This window comes from Coregonus clupeaformis, chromosome 31 (assembly GCF_020615455.1).
Source record: "Coregonus clupeaformis isolate EN_2021a chromosome 31, ASM2061545v1, whole genome shotgun sequence".
In the NCBI taxonomy this organism is placed as follows: Eukaryota; Metazoa; Chordata; class Actinopteri; order Salmoniformes; family Salmonidae; genus Coregonus; species Coregonus clupeaformis.
Window position 1 is genome coordinate 25,374,665 of NC_059222.1, and position 18,161 is coordinate 25,392,825.

At 43.3% G+C, this 18,161-nt stretch overlaps 1 protein-coding gene across 1 annotated transcript in view; it reads left to right on the top strand.

Annotated features, from left to right (window-relative positions):
- The window catches only part of LOC121547303 (glutamate receptor ionotropic, delta-1), a 509,157-nt gene that overhangs the window by 251,054 nt on the left and 239,942 nt on the right, over nucleotides 1-18,161 (top strand). The window contains exon 3 of the mRNA XM_041858495.2: nucleotides 3,828-4,112. Coding sequence (XP_041714429.1) covers nucleotides 3,828-4,112 — 285 coding nt within the window. The remainder of the gene's footprint in view (nucleotides 1-3,827; nucleotides 4,113-18,161) is intronic.

Genomic DNA, 18,161 nt, shown 5'->3' on the forward strand with positions numbered 1-18,161 from the left:
TCACATATATGTGTATTAAAGTTACTACATCAGGCTTGTCACTCTACAAATTTGTTTCGATGCATTTGCTGTTTGTTTTGGTTGTGTTTCAGATTATTTTGTGCCCAATAGAGATGAATGGTCAATAATGTATTGTGTCATTTTGGAGTCACTTTTATTGTAAATAAGAATAGAATATGTTTTTAAACAATTCTACATTAATGTGGAGGCTAACATGATTACGGATAATCAATGAATCGTGAATAATGATTAGTGAGAAAGTTACAGAGTCATACATTTCATACCCCAAAAAAATTCTAACCTCTGTTATTTTTTTTCTGCCTATTATTTGCACACACTGTATATAGATTTTCTATTGTGTTTTTGACTGTACGTTTTGTTTATCCCATATGTAACTCTGTGTTGTTGTTTTTAGCACACTGCTTTGCTTTATCTTGGCCAGGTTGCAGTTGTAAATGAGAACTTGTTCTCAACTGGCTTACCTGGTTAAATAAAGGTGAAATAAAATAAATAAAATAAATTTTAATGGTGAGAGGTTAGCATGTCTTGGGGGTATGATACGCTCCATGACTAAAAGTATGTGGACACCTGCTTGTCGAGCATTAATATGGAGTTGGTTCCCCCCTTTGCTGCTATAACAGCCTCCACTCTTCTGGGAAGGCTTTCCACTAGATGTTGGAACATTGCTGCGGGGACTTGCTTCCATTCAGCCACAACAGCATTACTGAGGTTGGGCACTGATGTTGGGCGATTAGGCCTGGCTCGCAGTCGGCGTTCCAATTCATCCCAAAGGCGTTCGATGGAGTTGAGGTCAGGGCTCTGTGCAGGCCAGTCAAGTTCTTCCACACAGATCTCAACAAACTATTTCTGTATGGACCTCGCTTTGTGCACGGTCACATTGTCATGCTGAAACAGGAAATGGCCTTCCCCAAACTGTTGCCACAAAGTTGGAAGCACAGAATCGTCTAGAATGTCGTTGTATGCTGTAGCGTTAAGATTTCCCTTCACTGGAACTAAGGGGCCTATCCCAAACCATGAAAAACAGCCCCAGACCATTACTCCTCCTCCACCCAACTTTACAGTTGGCGCTATGCATTCGGGCAGGTAGCGTTCTCCTGGCATCCGCCAAACCCAGATTAGTTTGTCAGACTGCCAGATGGTGAAGCGTGATTCATCACTCCAGAGAACGCGTTTACACTGCTCCAGTGTCCAATGGTGGCAAGCTTTTCATCACTCCAGCCTACGCGCATGGTGATCTTAGGCTTGTGTGCGGCTGCTCGGCTATGGAAACCAATTTCTTGAAGCTCCCGACGAACAGTTCTTGTGCTGACGTTGCTTCCAGAGGCAGTCTGGAACTTGGTAGTGAGTGTTTCAACCGAGGACAGACGATTTTTACGCTCTGTGCGCTTCAGCACTTGGTGGTCCCGTTCTATGAGCTTGTGTGTCCTACCACTTCGCGGTTGAGCCGTTGTTGCTCCTAGACGTTTCCACTTCACAATAACAGCCCTTACAGGTGACCGGGGCAGCCCTAGCAGGGCAGAAATGTGACAAACTGACTTGTTGGAAAGGTGGTATCCTATGATGGTGCCATGTTGAAAGTCACTGAGCTCTTCAGTAAGGCCATTCTACTGCCAATGTTTGTCTATGAAGATTGCATGGCTGTGTGCTTGAGTTTATACACCAGTCAGCAATGGGTGTGTCTGAAATAGCCGAATCCACTAATTCGAAGGGGTGTCCACATACTTTTGTATATATAGTGTATTTGTGCGTCTGTAACTTTCTCACTCATCATTATTCACAATTAATTCACAACTATCCGTAATCATGGTAGCATCCACATTAATGTAGAAGTATTTAGAAACATATTCAATTATTTTTTTTACAATAAAAGTGACTCCAAAATGAAACAATACATTATTTACCATTCATTTCTATTGGGCACAAAATAATCTGAAACAAACAGAAAATGCATCCAACAAGTTAGTAGAGTCACAAGCTTGATGTAATCATTGTGTGCTTGGAATATGGGACCAAATACTACACTTTTGACTACTTTAATACACATAAGTGAATTTGTCCCCTAAAATGGGGGGACTATGTACAAAAGTGCTGTAATTTCTAAACGGTTCACACAATATCAAATCCTAAATGCTGGAGTAAAGAGCCAAAACAACAAAACATTTGTCACTGTCCCAATACTTTGTGTGTGTGTGTGTGTGTAAAAGCCTGTATGTAGGGGGATCAGGGGGCACATAGACAGTGAGCAGAGGTCCTATTCATGGAGACCCACCAACAAACCAGAGCTTTTAATTCAGTGTAACAGGAATTAAAACTCAATTTGCCTTGAGTAATAGCCAGCCAGACAATGAGCAATCTCTTTTGTCTTGTGTCAGGCATTCATTCGATGAATCCTCCTTCTCACCCCAGCTTGACCCCATTCACTCTTTTTATTAAAAACAATTTTGCTCGCTATTTTCCCCTCACCCTGTATCGATCCCAGCCGGGTTTTAGAGGCACTTTTAATTTCATTGTCATTTGACACTATTTGAGTAGCTTTAAAACAATCAAGAAAATCCAATTGGCAGATCCATTATGTTGGCTGATGTGGAGGTTAGGGGCCTGGGCTGGGCTCCCGGGTGTTTGCCCTGGGATGTGTTGTCACCAGGGGAGCAGGGGAAAGGAACAGGGGGGATTTTATTTGAAAGACATGGGAAGTGAAGCAGATCAATCCCATCATGCTTTAGGGCTGTGAATAGTGCTGTGCTTTCTTTGATTACTTCCTCATTAGCAGTATTTGTTTTAAAGCCAAAGCGATGCTCTTATACTCTGTGGATTCACCCAGTCCAAGCCTAGGGTTCCATCCCAAATGGCACCCCATACCCTATATAGGGCACCACTTTTGACCAGGACCAATAGGGCTCTGTTCAAAAGTAGTGCACTATGTAGGGAATAGGGTGCCATTTGGCACGAAGCCATAGTCTCTGGAGGTCCTACTCAAGCTGTGGCGGACAACGTAACATAAGCCCTTTGCAGTGGGCGAGTGTTAGCGTGAGACTGGCTTTTCTCCTTTGTTGCAGACTCATGGTGCTGTGAACGGATGGGCTTGAGATCACTCTGAGTCCTGTGTGTCTCGTTTTTAAAGACCTTTAGAGAAACTTTTAAAATCCCTCATCCGGAAATAACTAGCCCTAACTCTGCAGGACCTCTAAAATGAAGAACAGTCAGTGCTCAGGGTTGCCAAGTCTGACGAGGGAGTGTGTGAGCTAAATAGTGGAGAAGATTCAGAAAAAGGTCACACTAATCATGAGGAGAGAGCGAGGAGATTTTACAGGGGATTGAGACTCAGATCCCTTTATAGTTACTGTAATGCAATGCATCATCTGTGTCAGCTGTCCACTGTAGAACTGTCAAAGCCTACACAGGCTATTACAGGCAGTGGTTGTGTATCTAAACTGAGGGATTACAAATGGAAGTCACAAAGCAATTGACTCAGTCACTCTCTTTATAATAACTGTTTCTTCTTAATCATTATTCTTAATAATTTCCTTATGTTGACTAAGGCAATGCATTCAAAGCTGTAATGTGAGCATTAGGATTCACTGAAGACTAGAATTCGATTTTCATAATATTATATTTTCCTCTTATGACAATATACAGTATGTGTTTTATAGTTAGATTGATGGGCTGCTTACTCTACCGTACTAATCCTATCTCTCTCTCTCTCTCTCTCTCTCTCTCTCTCTCTCTCTCTCTCTCTCTCTCTCTCTCTCTCTCTCTCTCTCTCTCTCTCTCTCTCTCTCTCTCTCTCTCTCTACCTCCTTTCCCAGCCTGTGAGCTGATGACCCAGGGCATCCTGGCTCTGGTCACCTCTACGGGCTGTGCCTCGGCCAGCGCCCTCCAATCCCTGACGGACGCCATGCACATCCCGCACCTGTACGTCCAGCGCAGCGGTGAGGGCTCTCCACGCACCGCCTGCCAGCTCAATCCCAGTCCTGACGGACAGCGCTACACCCTAGCAGCGCGCCCGCCCGTCCACCTCAACGAAGTCATGCTCACGCTGGTCGGCGAGCTGCGCTGGCAGAAGTTCATTGTCTTTTATGACAATGAGTACGGTAAGTGTGGAGTACAGAGTGACGCCCGCTGTGGCTAGCTAGTGAACTTGCTTCAAAGCTGGAGCTAAAAGGATTCTGGAGCATGGTGGAAGGAGGTTGATGACGAGGGGTATGGGCGTGAGGGGTGAAGGGTGGGGTGTTTCCAACGACACAGGTGCTCCAATCAATGAAGCCCCATCTTAAATAATACCACAGCACCACCTCACCTCTTACTTTGCTGATTGCTACTTTATTGAGGAAAATGTACTTACTGTGATATGTGGTTGTCCCACCTAGCTATCTTAAGATGAATGCACTAACTGTAAGTTGCTCTGTAAGTTGCTAAATGACAAATGTAAATGTATGATGAAATGTACTATACAGCAGCTCCGTGATTGGATCCATGATTTTACAGCATGTTCCTTGCAGCTCAATGCTTTTAGATTAGAATACAATTTCCTATTTTATATTGTTCCATTATAGGTCTATATGAGTCTACATTTGTGAAGGTATAGAGAGGCAACAGAAAAGTTCAGAAGTTCAACCTGTCTATGTTTGGTTTGCTTCAGTGATGCCCTTGAACTAGGGTCTTTATCAGTATTACCCAGGTTATTTAATTATTGTCGGATGACTGCTTACCGGCATGTTCCACTGCTTTTCTAGAGCTGATGAAACCTGAGATTGTTTTCAATAGAACCTGGCAGCACAACACGTCTAGCACAACATTCTGATCTTTTCCAGAGCTGATCTGATTGGTCAAAAGACCAATTAGTGAAAAAGATATCAGAATTAAACGCAGTTTATGAGGGACTTTCAGTTCTTCAATATGGGATGTGGATTCTCAGAACAGTATAGCAGATTGCAGTGCATGTGTGGGTGGCATAGGCCATGTTAGGGGTAAGATAATCTGGCTGTTAATCTGTTATTCATCAAAAACATACTGATACGGCACTCTATCCATATGAAGAAGAGATTAGAAATGGGTATTATATCTTAATGTGTTGTGGTTCTTAATTTGTTGTGTTAGTAAATGTGGCATTCTAATATTAATGGTTTTAATTGCATTCATAAACCTGTTTGTTTCACTGTATTAGCTTGTATTGCATCCTATACTTGGACTTTTAAGAAAGCAAGTGATATAAATGTACTTCTAAGGCAATTAAGATAGCTAGTGAATATAGAGGGTTAGTCTGTAGAGGATTGGTTTAATGTGAATCCTTAAAAGATTTCCCCACAGTATCTTCATATAACATATAAATTCCTATGGAGTTCTGCACATAGCTTGTTGCATCATCCCCAGGTAGTTTTAGCCAATTAATCAAATCAAATTGTATTTGTCAGTGAAATGCTTACTTACGGGTCCTTTTTCCAACAATGCAGAGTTAAAGAAAAAAAATTTCATTAAAAAATTGAAATAGTGACACAAGGAATAAATAAACAGTGAATAACAATAAGGAGTAAAAATAACATGCTATATACAGGAAGTACCAGTACAGAGTCTATGTGCAGAGGTACAAGGTACTGTAGCTATGTACATATACAGTGAGCTCCAAAAGTATTGGGACAGTGACAAATTGTTTGTTGTTTTGGCTCTGTACTCCAGCGCTTTGGATTTGAAATGATACAATGACTATGATGTTAAAGTGAAGACTGTCAGCTTTAATCTGAACCGTTTAGAAATTAGAGCACTTTTTGTACATAGTCCCCCCATTTTAGGAGACCAAAAGTATTGGAACAAATTCACTTATGTGTATTAAAGTAGTCAAACGTTTATTATTTGGTCCCATATTCCTAGCACACGATGATTACATCAAGGTTGTGACTCTACAAACTTGTTGGATGCATTTGCAGTTTGTTTTGGTTGTGTTTCAGATTATTTTGTGCCCAATAGAAATTAATGGTAAATAATGTATTGTCATTTTTGAGTCACTTTTATTGTAAATAAGAATAAAATATGTTTCTAAACACTTCTACATTAATGTGGATGCTACCATGATTACGGATAATCCTGAATGAATCGTGAATAATGATGAGTGAGAAAGTTACAGACACATAAATATAATTACCCAAAAAAATGCTAAACTCACCTGTTATTGTAATCATGAGAGGTTAGCATGTCTCAAATTAAAGCTGACAGTCTGCACTTTTACCTCATAGTCATTGCATAATTAAAAATAATTTGTCACTGTCCCAATACTTTTGGAGCTCACTGTAGGTAGGGGTAAAGTGACTAGGCAACAGGATAGATAATAGACAGTAGCAGCAGCATATGTGGTGAGTGTGAAAGTGTGTGTGTGTGTGGCGCCAGTATGCATGTGTGCGCATGTTATGTGTGTGTGTGGGTGTATGTAGTGCGAGGGTGTGTGTGTTGGGATGTCAGTGTGAGTATGTGACTGTGTAGGTAGAGTCCAGTGTGTGTGCATAGAGTCAGTACAAGAGAGTTAGTGCAAAAAAAGGTAAATGAGGTAGTCCTTGTAGCCATTTGATTGGCTATTTAACAGTCTTGTTTAGCAGTCTTATGGCTTGGGGGTTGAAGCTGTTCAGGGTCCTGTTGGTTCCACACTTGATGCACTGGGGCCTTCCTCTGACACCGCCTAACCTCTTACCTGTATGCAGTTCTATTAGGTTTTGCAACCAGTGGGATATTTTGCTAGTACTTTAAAGAGTTTTAGAGGCCATAGAGGATGCATAATGTCTTCCTGTTCTCAAGGTAAACAAGCATGCATGTGGACGTTACAAAAGAGGGTTACGCAACACTATACTTTACAATCGAAGGTCATAACAGAGCACAACAAAATGGTTGTCACTGAACCATCTGACTCACCAAATGAGTTTGAGCATAGACAGGCATGTCCAAGCCAGCTTTTTCCTCCCCACCACTCCATCCCCCCAAACCCAGCCTCAACAATATCCCTCCCTTTGATGAGCAAAGGCATTAAAAAGTGAGGGGAGGAGAAAAAGGCACATTTATTCAAATTAAGGCCTTTGTTTAAGTTTATTAGGAGCAGATGGGGTCTGGGTTTGGTTGTCCAGGCCTGGCTCCAGCCTGGCCCAGGCCTGACAGCTGAATGATAATGATTAAGGAGAGACCTTGGATTGCATTGCTGCTTCCATCCCATCTCCCCCTTCTCCCCCCTGCCTCCCCTGCCTCCCTTGCCTCCCCTGCCTCCCTTGCCTACCCTGCCCTCTCTTAACCTCCATGCTCATTCTCCCTTTAATTCTTTCATTCTGTCTGTCTCGCATTCTCTCTCTCTTCGCCTTCCACTCTAATTCACTTTCTGTCTATGTGTGTGTGTCTCTCTCTCTCTCTCTCTGTTTATTTTGCTGTCACACTCTCTCTCTCGCTTTCTCTCTCTCATTCTTTTTCTCAGACACTTCCTCATGGAAATCCTGTTTCGCTCCTTAAAGCACAGACAATTCCCTCTTCTTGCTTGCTGACAAAAGGACAAAAGGGCAAATCCCTCTACCTGTTTTAGAAATGTGGGCACTGATGCTGCTTGAAATGCAGAAATAGCATTTTTTTATTTTTTTACTTCAGTCCCATAAACAGTGTGGAGTAGACCGTTTTTGTTTGGCATATGGTTAGTAAACTGCTGAAACAACATTTACTGCTCTGCTGTCTCCATGTAGTCTGGCTAACATCTAACTCGAAGTCCTCCTGACTTTACCCGGGTCGCGTCAGCCAGGCTATTCGCCATCATAGCTGATTGTGAAAGCAGTCATTTTGGTTATACCATGCACGACACTTGCTACATAGCACTGCTTTGAACATGGTGTCAGTCTTGTGCAAAATAACAGAGTGAGTAATGAATTAATAAATTAATTAATTAATTAATTAAAGGTGCACTATGCAGAAATCGCTCCACCATTACTAACATTCTAATAATTTCAATTTATGTGACAAAACAAGCAAGTATAGTACAGAGAATCATTGTACCATCTTAACCGCTGTGAAATATATTTTCCCATAACCCAAAATATTGTATTTTCAGGTGTTTGAGCCTGGTGTACAAAACTGAAAGTAAAAGACGCAAAAACAAAACTTAAGAACGTGAAGCATAGAAATAGCACACATAGAACAGATATGCCGCTTCTTAGATTTGCTTTCAATGAGAATGACATATCTATAACTCACAATTGTATGTGAATTTGGTCGGGTCGCCCAAAAAGTTACATATTGCACCTTTAACAAACGAGACCCACTCTGCCTCACCATCTCTCCGCCTCACAGCTCTCCAGCCTCGGCCAGGAACGAGGCTCATATCTCCCTTACTGATGTCTGATTTATAGGGGCATTGGCTGGGCTATGGAATGTCATTATCCCGAGGGAGGCGTTGGGACCTAGGATTTAGACAGAATGAAGAAATGTGGAGAGAAGGGCAAAAACACACCACAGCTACAGTTCATTGAATTGATTTGCCAATTGCATTGATCTGCTCCGCTTTGGCTCGCGCTGCGGCTCCGCCGAATATTCCACCAAGCATGACACAGCAGCTAGTACCACATCAAATATGGACTCCCAATCACAGACAGGCGGGCTGGGTTGAGGCTGGCTGCAGTCAGTGTCTGTGTCTGAATTGGCACCCTCTCCCCTATGTAGTGCAGTACTTTTGACCAGGTTCCATAGAACTTTGGTCAAAAGTAGTGCACTATTTTGGGAATAGGGTGCCATTTGGGACGTATACTGGGACCTCCTGTTTTCATCAGCACCAATAAGAGGCACCTGTTAGCCAGCGGGAACGAAAGCCTCCTGACTTTGTGAAAACAGGAACGAAAGCCTCCTGACTTTGTGAAAACAGAAGAAAAAAACAAGGGAGAGTGAGGTGAAAAGCAATGAGGGCTGGATGATGTGTGTTGACTCACAGGGTTCTGACCTGACATTGCTGTACATGGGTTGCTGCCTTTGTTTCTGCCTGATGGTTTACAATGCTGTCTGGAGCTGACATGTTGTAGTAGGCCTATACACTGAGTGTACAAAACATTAAGAACACCTGCTCTTTCCAAGACATAGACTGACCAGGTGAATCCAGGTGAAAGTTATGATCCCTTATTGATGTCACTTCAATCAGTGTAGATGAAGGGGAGGAGACAGGTTAAAGAAGGATTTTAAGCCTTGAGACAATTGAGACATGGATTGTGTGTGTGTGCCATTCAGAAGGTGAATGGACAAGACAAAAGATTGAAGTGCCTTTGAACAGGGTATGGTTGTAGGTGCCAGGCGCATCAGTTTTGTGTCAAGAACTGCAATGCTGCTGGGTTTTTCACGTTCAACCGTTTCCCATGTGTATCAAGAATGGTCCACCACCCAAAGGAAATCCAGCCAACTTGACACAACTGTGGGAAGCATTGGAGTCAACATGGGCCAGCCTCCCTGTGGAACGCTTGACACCTTGTAGAGCCCATTCCCAGACGAATTGAGGCTGTTCTGAGGGCAAAGGGGGGCGGTACAACTCAATATTAGGAAGGTGTACATAATGTTTTGTACACTCAGTGTTTATTAGTATGTTTGAGTTATAGGGGGTCATTTCAATCAAGGTTGGGGTCAATTCAGTAAGTGGTTTGAATTTAAAAATGGAAAAGGTTTGAAATAAATAGCTTCTCCTTTTCCGTTTATTGACAAATCATTGAAAATGGATGCCATTTTTCAATTATAGAATTTGAATTTCAGTTTACTTTCTGAATTGACTGACTTCAATTCAAATTGACCCAATCCTGATTTCAGTAGTTACCTGCTAGTATGTCACTGGGTGTACAAAACACTAGGAACACCTGCTCTTTCCATGACATAGACCATCCAGGTGAAAGCTATGATCCCTTATTGATGTCACTTGTTAAATCCACTTCAACAGTGTAGATGAAGGGGAGGAGACAGGTTAAAGAAGGATTTTTAAGCCTTGAGACAATTGAGACATGGATTGTGTATGCGTGCCATTCAGAGGGTTAATGGGCAAGACAAAAGCCTTTGAACGGGGTATGGTAGTAGGTGCCAGGCGGTTTGAATGTATCAAGAACTTCAACGCTGCTGGGTTTTTCACACTCAACAGTTTGCTGTGTGTATCAAGAATGGTCCACCACCCAAAGGACATCCAGCCAACTTGACACAACTGTGGTAAGCATTGGAGTCAACATGGGCCAGCATCCCTGTGGAACGCTTTCGACAACTTGTAGAGTCCATGCCCAACGAATTGAGGCTGTTCTAAGGGCAAAAGGGTGTTGAACTCAATATTAGTAAGGTGTTCCTAATGTTTGGTACACTCAGTGTATTTTTATGTTGGTGAGGGGTCATTTATAGGGGTCAGGGTTAACTGGTTGAGTGGATACACAGGTTCAGGGTTCGCATAAGATTTTCATAATCACTATCAGAGTTAGCATGCACTAACCTATACTGACACTCTAGATACTGCCTTGAATGCAGGGCATTGAAGTTCAGCACCAGTTCAACACTCCCTGTGCCTGACCTGATGTGCTAATACTTTTCCTCTTAGCACTCTAGCTGGAATTATTAATTTACTTCTGGCCTAATTTTGCTTTAGCATGTACAGGTAACTGCCAAAATAATGGAAACACGAGTAAATGAGAAATGCAAAGTATATTTAATTATTTTGGCTACCATGGCTATGCCCCCATAGGATGACAATGCCCCCATCCACAGGGCACGAGTGGTCACTGAATCATTTCAAATCAAATCAAATCAAATGTTATTGGTCACATGCGCCGAATACAACAGGTGCAGACATCACAGTGAAATGCTTACTTACAGCCCTTAACCAACAGTGCATTTATTTTTAACAAAAACGTAAAAATAAAACAACAACAAAAAAAGTGTTGAGAAAAAAAAGAGCAGAAGTAAAATAAAATAACAGTAGGGAGGCTATATATACAGGGGGGTACCGTTGCAGAGTCAATGTGCGGGGGCACCGGCTGGTTGAGGTAATATGTACATGTGGGTAGAGTTAAAGTGACTATGCATAAATAATTAACAGAGTAGCAGCAGCGTAAAAAGGATGGGGTGGGGGGGGCAGTGCAAATAGTCTGGGTAGCCATGATTAGCTGTTCAGGAGTCTTATGGCTTGGGGGTAGAAGCTGTTGAGAAGTCTTTTGGAACTAGACTTGGCTCTCCGGTACCGCTTGCCGTGCGGTAGCAGAGAGAACAGTCTATGACTAGGGTGGCTGGAGTCTTTTACAATTTTGAGGGCCTTCCTCTGACACCGCCTGGTATAGAGGTCCTGGATGGCAGGAAGCTTGGCCCCAGTGATGTACTGGGCCGTACGCACTACCCTCTGTAGTGCCTTGCGGTCGGAGGCCAAGCAGTTGCCATACCAGGCGGTGATGCAACCAGTCAGGATGCTCTCGATGGTGCAGCTGTATAATTTTTTGAGGATCTGAGGATCCATGCCAAATCTTTTCAGTCTCCTGAGGGGGAATAGGCTTTGTCGTGCCCTCTTCACGACTGTCTTGGTGTGTTTGGACCATGATAGTTCGTTGGTGATGTGGACACCAAGGAACTTGAAGCTCTCAACCTGTTCCACTACAGCCCCGTCGATGAGAATGGGGGCGTGCTCAGTCCTCTTTTTTTTCCTGTAGTCCACAATCATCTCCTTTGTCTTGGTCACGTTGAGGGAGAGGTTGTTGTCCTGGCACCACACGGCCAGGTCTCTGACCTCCTCCCTATAGGCTGTCTCATCGTTGTCGGTGATCAGGCCTACCACTGTTGTGTCGTCGGCAAACTTAATGTTGGTGTTGGAGTCGTGCCTGGCCATGCAGTCATGGGTGAACAAAGAGTACAGGAGGGGACTGAGCACGCACCCCTGAGGGGCCCCCGTGTTGAGGATCAGTGTGGCAGATGTGTTGTTACCTACCCTTACCACCTGGGGGCGGCCCGTCATGAAGTCCAGGATCCAGTTGCAGAGGGAGGTGTTTAGTCCCAGGATCCTTAGCTTAGTGATGAGCTTAGAGGGCACTATGGTGTTGAATGCTGAGCTGTAGTCAATGAATAACATTCTCACGTAGGTGTTCCTCTTGTCCAGGTGGGAAAGGGCAGTGTGGAGTGCAATAGAGATTGCATCATCTGTGGATCTGTTGGGGCGGTATGCAAATTGGAGTGGGTCTAGGGTTTCTGGGATAATGCTGTTGATGTGAGCCATGACCAGCCTTTCAAAGCACTTCATGGCTACAGACGTCAGTGCTACGGGTCGGTAGTCATTTAGGCAGGTTATCTTAGAGTCCTTGGGCACGGGGACTATGGTGGTCTGCTTGAAACATGTTGGTATTACAGACTCAGTCAGGGACATGTTGAAAATGTCAGTGAAGACACTTGCCAGTTGGTCAGCACATGCTCGGAGTACACGTCCTGGTAATCCGTCTGGCCCTGCAGCCTTGTGAATGTTGACCTGCTCAAAAGTCTTACTCACATCGGCTACGGAGAGCGTGATCACATAGTCATCCGGAACAGCTGGTGCTCTCATGCATGCTTCAGTGTTGCTTGCCTCGGGCGAGCATAGAAGTGGTTTAGCTCGTCTGGTAGGCTTGTGTCACTGGGCAGCTCACGGCTGTGCTTCCCTTTGTAGTCTGTAATAGTTTTCAAGCCCTGCCACATCCGACGAGCGTCAGAGCCAGTGTAGTACGATTCAATCTTAGTCCTGTATTGACTCTTTGCCTGTTTGATGGTTCGTCGGAGGGCATAGCGGGATTTCTTATAAGCGTCGGGTTAGAGTCCCGTTCCTTGAAAGCGGCAGCTCTACCCTTTAGCTCAGTGCGGATGTTTCCTGTAATCCATGGCTTCTGGTTGGGGTATGTACGTACGGTCACTGTGGGGACAACATCATCGATGCACTTATTGATGAAGCCAGTGACTGATGTGGTGTACTCCTCAATGCTGTCTGAAGAATCCCGGAACATGTTCCAGTCTGTGCTAGCAAAACAGTCCTGTAGCTTAGCATCTGCGTCATCTGACCACTTTTTTATTAACTTAGTCACTGGTGCTTCCTGCTTTAGTTTTTGCTTATAAGCAGGAATCAGGAGGATAGAGTTATGGTCAGATTTGCCAAATGGAGGGCGAGGGAGAGCTTTGTATGCGTCTCTGTGTGTGGAGTAAAGGTGGTCTAGAGTTTTTTTCCTCTGGTTGCACATTTAACATGCTGGTAGAAATTAGGTAGAACGGATTTAAGTTTCCCTGCATTAAAGTCCCCGGCCACTAGGAGCGCTGAATCTGGATGAGCGTTTTCCTGTTGATTTATGGCCTAGTACAACTCATTCAGTGCAATCTTAATGCCAGCATTGGTTTGTGGTGGTAAATAGACAGCTATGAAAAATATAGATGAAAACTCTCTTGGTAAATAGTGTGGTCTACAGCTTATCATAAGATACTCTACCTCAGGCGAGCAGAACCTCGAGACTTCCTTAGTATTTGATTTTGTGCACCAGCTGTTGTTTACAAATATACACAGACCGCCACCCCTTGTCTTACCGGAGTCAGCCGTTCTATCCTGCCGATGTAGCGTATAGCCCACTAGCTGTATGTTATCAATGTCGTCATTCAGCCACGACTCGGTGAAACATAAGATATTACAGTTTTTAATGTCCCGTTGGTAGGATAACCGTAATCTTAAATCATCCAATTTATTTTCAAATGATTGAACGTTGGCTAATAGGATTGATGGGAGAGGCAGTTTACTCGCTCGCCGTCGGATCCTTACAAGGCACCCCGATCTACGTCCACGATATCTCCGTCTCTTTCTCATGCGAATGACGGGGATTTGGGCCTTGTCGGGTGTCTGTAGGATATCCTTCGCGGCCGCCTCGTTGAAGAAAACATCTTCGTCCAATACGAGGTGAGTAATCGCTGTCCTGATATCCAGAAGCTCTTTTTGGTTATAAGAGACGATGGCAGAAACATTATGTACAAAATAAATTACAAATAACGCGGAAAAACACACATAATAGTACAATTGGTTAGAGGGCTGTAAAACGGCAGCCATCTTCTCCGGTGCTGTTAGTAGTTTGATGAGCATGAAAATGATGTAAACCATATGGCAGTCTCAGTCACCAGATCTCAACCCAATTGAACACTTATGGGAGGTTCTGGAGTGGCACCTGAAACTACGTTTTCCACCACCATCAACAAAACACAAAAGTATGGAATTTCTCGTGGGAAAATTGTGTTGCATCTTTCCAATAGAGTTCCAGACACTTGTAGAATCTATGCCAAGGTGCATTGAAGCTGTTCTGGCTCGTGGTTGCCCAATGCCCTATTAAGACACTTTCTTTTGGCAGTTACCTGTATTTTCCCAGTCTAGACGTTTGGTCCGCAACAATTTCATTATATTTAGTGGTGTGCCTTTATTAATCACAGGCCGTAAAGTGAGGGTGGGTGATTACTGTAGCAGTTCTTAATGCCCACTGTCCTGTTATTAATGCCAGCCTCAGTATAAATAAACAAATATCAGCCTGCGGAGGTGATTTCATTTATGGACGAGGTGGAGGAAAGGAGATGTCTGGATCGAAATCAGCTGAGTCACTCTTAGAACTCCTATTACTTTTAGCGCTCCCTTACCACTCGCTGTGTCATTCAAAATGAGTGATGATATTATCGAGACACCCTGCAGAATGCAGGAACGTCATGAGCCCAGACAGATTTATTTATACAAACAGTTCCCCCAGGAGTGCATGGCTTTCTGAGTGGAGGAAACTGAGGACAAATCCACTCCCAAATCAGTCACCCCTACTATCTGCCCAAGTCATGTAATAAAGTGTTATCAATTAATTAGTCTCCATCTGGCAGATCCTATCTGCTACAGTCAACAACTCAAGCCAAACAAGTGAACTCCGCGATTGCTCATTTAACGGCAGCTATTGCGTAAGCCTGGCGAGAATGCTATGCAAGGATTTACCCTGAACCCTTACTAGAAAGCGATACATATTTACAGAGAATTAGTGCTTAAACAAACACCTACTGTGGCCTTCATCTTAAGCTCGTCTGCTTTGTTTATCTTTGCTTGTAGCCTTACTAGCCTATGAATCCTGATAACACCACCTAGGTGGTGGTCCGAAGCAAAAACTTGAAGTTGATTGATCCCCGTCGAGGGAGTAGCAGATTTTTTGTATATTACAGTAAAAAAAAATTATGATGACTATAACATGTGTTGGCACGTTCAATTCATCCAAATGTGCCGAACTGCTGAACTTGGAACCAATCAGAACTCCTGCACATACTCCTTGTGATGAAGGCAGCCAATGGCCTGCTTCTATCTAACCAATTTATTGAAAGCTAGCTATTGTTGCAGTTTGACCAGCCTAGCCAGCTACTGTAAAAGTCAATGTGTGTTTCATTAGCTATCTCTCTGTCAGTGAACTACATTTTTGAATAATGTTTTGGCATGATTATATGTCTCATTTCAAGTAAATAGCTGCAGGCTTTAAGAAACATTCAATCATATACAGTGCATTCGGAAAGTATTCAGACCCCTTGACTTTTTCCACATTTTGTTATGTTACAGCCTTATTCTAAAATTGATTAAATAGTTTTTTCCCCCCTCATCAATCTACACACAATACCCCATAATGACAAAGCAAAAAAATGTTTTTTATACATTTTTGCAAATGTATAACAATAAATAAAACTGGAATATCTAATTTACATAAGTATTCAGACCCTTTACACAGTAATTTGTTGAAGCACCTTTGGCAGCGATTACTGCCTTGAGTCTTCTTGGGTATGACACTACAAGTTTGGCACACCTGTATTTGGGGAGTTTCTCCCATTCTTCTCTGCAGATCCTTTCAAGTTCTGTCAGGTTGGATGGGGAGAGTCGCTGCACAGCTATTTTCAGGTCTCTCCAGAGATGTTAGATCGGGTTCATGTCCAGGCTCTGGCTGGGCCACTCAAGGACATTCAGAGACTTGTCCCGAAGCCACTCCTGCGTTGTCTTAGCTGTGTGCTTAGGGTTGATGTCTTGTTGGAAGGTGACCTGTCGCCCAAGTCTGAGGTCCTTAGTGCTCTGGAGTAGATCTCCATGTACTTTGCTCCGTTCATCTTTCACTCGATCCTGACTAGTCTCCCAGTCCCTGCCGCTGAAAAACATCCCCACATCATGATGCTGCCGTCACCATGCTTCACCGTAGGGATGGTGCCAGGTTTCCTCCAGATGTGACGCTTGGCATTCAGGCCAAAGAGTTCAATTTTGGTTTCATCAGACCAGAGAATCTTGTTTCTTATGGTCTGAGAGTCCTTTAGGTGCCTTTTGACAAACTCCAAGCGGCCTGTTATGTGCCTTTTACTGAGGAGTGGCTTGCGTCTGGCCACTACCATAAAGGCCTGATTGGTGGAGTGCTGCAGAGATGGTTGTCCTTCTTGAAGTTTCTTCCATCTCCACAGAGGAACTCTAGAGGTCTTTCAGAGTGACCATCGGGTTCTTGGTCACCTCCCTGACATGCCCTTCTCTCCCGATTGTTCAGTTTGGCCGGGAAGAGAGCTCTAGGAAGAGTCTTGGTGGTTCCAAACTTCTTCCATTTAAGAATGATGGAGGCCACTGTGTTCTTGGGGACATTCAATGCTGCAGAAATGTGTTGGTACCCTTCCCCAGATCTGTGACTCGACACAATCTTTTCTCGGAGCTCTACGGACAATTCCTTCTAACTCATGGCTTGGTTTTTGCTCTGACATGCACTGTCAACTGTGGGACCTTATATAGACAGGTGTGTGCTTTTCCAACTCATGTCCAATCAATTGAATTTACCACAAGTGGACTCCAATCATGTTGTAGAAACATCTCAAGGATGATCAATGGAAAAGGGATGCACCTGAGCTCAATTTCAAGTCTCATAGCAAAGGGTCTGAATACTTACGTAAATAAGGTATTACTGTTTTTTGAGTTTTAATACATTTGCAAACATTTCTAAAAACCTATTTTCACTTTGTCATTATGGGGTATTGTGTGTAGATTGATAAGGAAAAAAAGTCATTTAATCCAATTTAGAATAAGTCTGTAACGTAACAGATTGTGAAAAAAGTCAAGGGGTCTGAATACTTTCCGAATGCATTGTACTCTGCATAGAAACCAAAATAAAAGCATGTAGATAGCAGTGAAGGCTGCTGAGGGGAGGACGGCTCATAATATTGGCTGGAATGGAGTAGAATGGGTGGAATGGAGTAAATGGAATGGTTTCAAACACACAAAAAACATGTTTTTGATACCATTCCATGCACTCCATTCCAGGCAATTTATGTACACTATATATACAGTGAGGGAAAAAAGTATTTGATCCCCTGCTGATTTTGTACGTTTGCCCACTGACAAAGAAATGATCAGTCTATAATTTTAATGGTAGGTTTATTTGAACAGTGAGAGACAGAATAACAACAAAAGAATCCAGAAAAACGCATGTCAAAAATTGTATACATTGATTTGCATTTTAATGAGGGAAATAAGTATTTGACCCCCTCTCAATCAGAAAGATTTCTGGCTCCCAGGTGTCTTTTATAAAGGTAATGAGCTGAGATTAGGAGCACACTCTTAAAGGGAGTGCTCCTAATCTCAGCTTGTTACCTGTATAAAAGACACCTGTCCACAGAAGCAATCAATCAATCAGATTCCAAACTCTCCACCATGGCTAAGACCAAAGAGCTCTCCAAGGATGTCAGGGACAAGATTGTAGACCTACACAAGGCTGGAATGGGCTACAAGACCATCGCCAAGCAGCTTGGTGAGAAAGTGACAACAGTTAGTGCGATTATTCACAAATGGAAGAAACACAAAATAACTGTCAATCTCCCTCGGCATGGGGCTCCATGCAAGATCTCACCTCGTGGAGTTGCAATGATCATGAGAACGGTGAGGAATCAGCCCAGAACTACACGGGAGGATCTTGTCAATGATCTCAAGGCAGCTGGGACCATAGTCACCAAGAAAACAATTGGTAACACACTATGCCGTGAAGGACTGAAATCCTGCAGCGCCCGCAAGGTCCCCCTGCTCAAGAAAGCACATATACAGGGCCGTCTGAAGTTTGCCAATGAACATCTGAATAATTCAGAGGAGAACTGGGTGAAAGTTTTGTGGTCAGATGAGACTA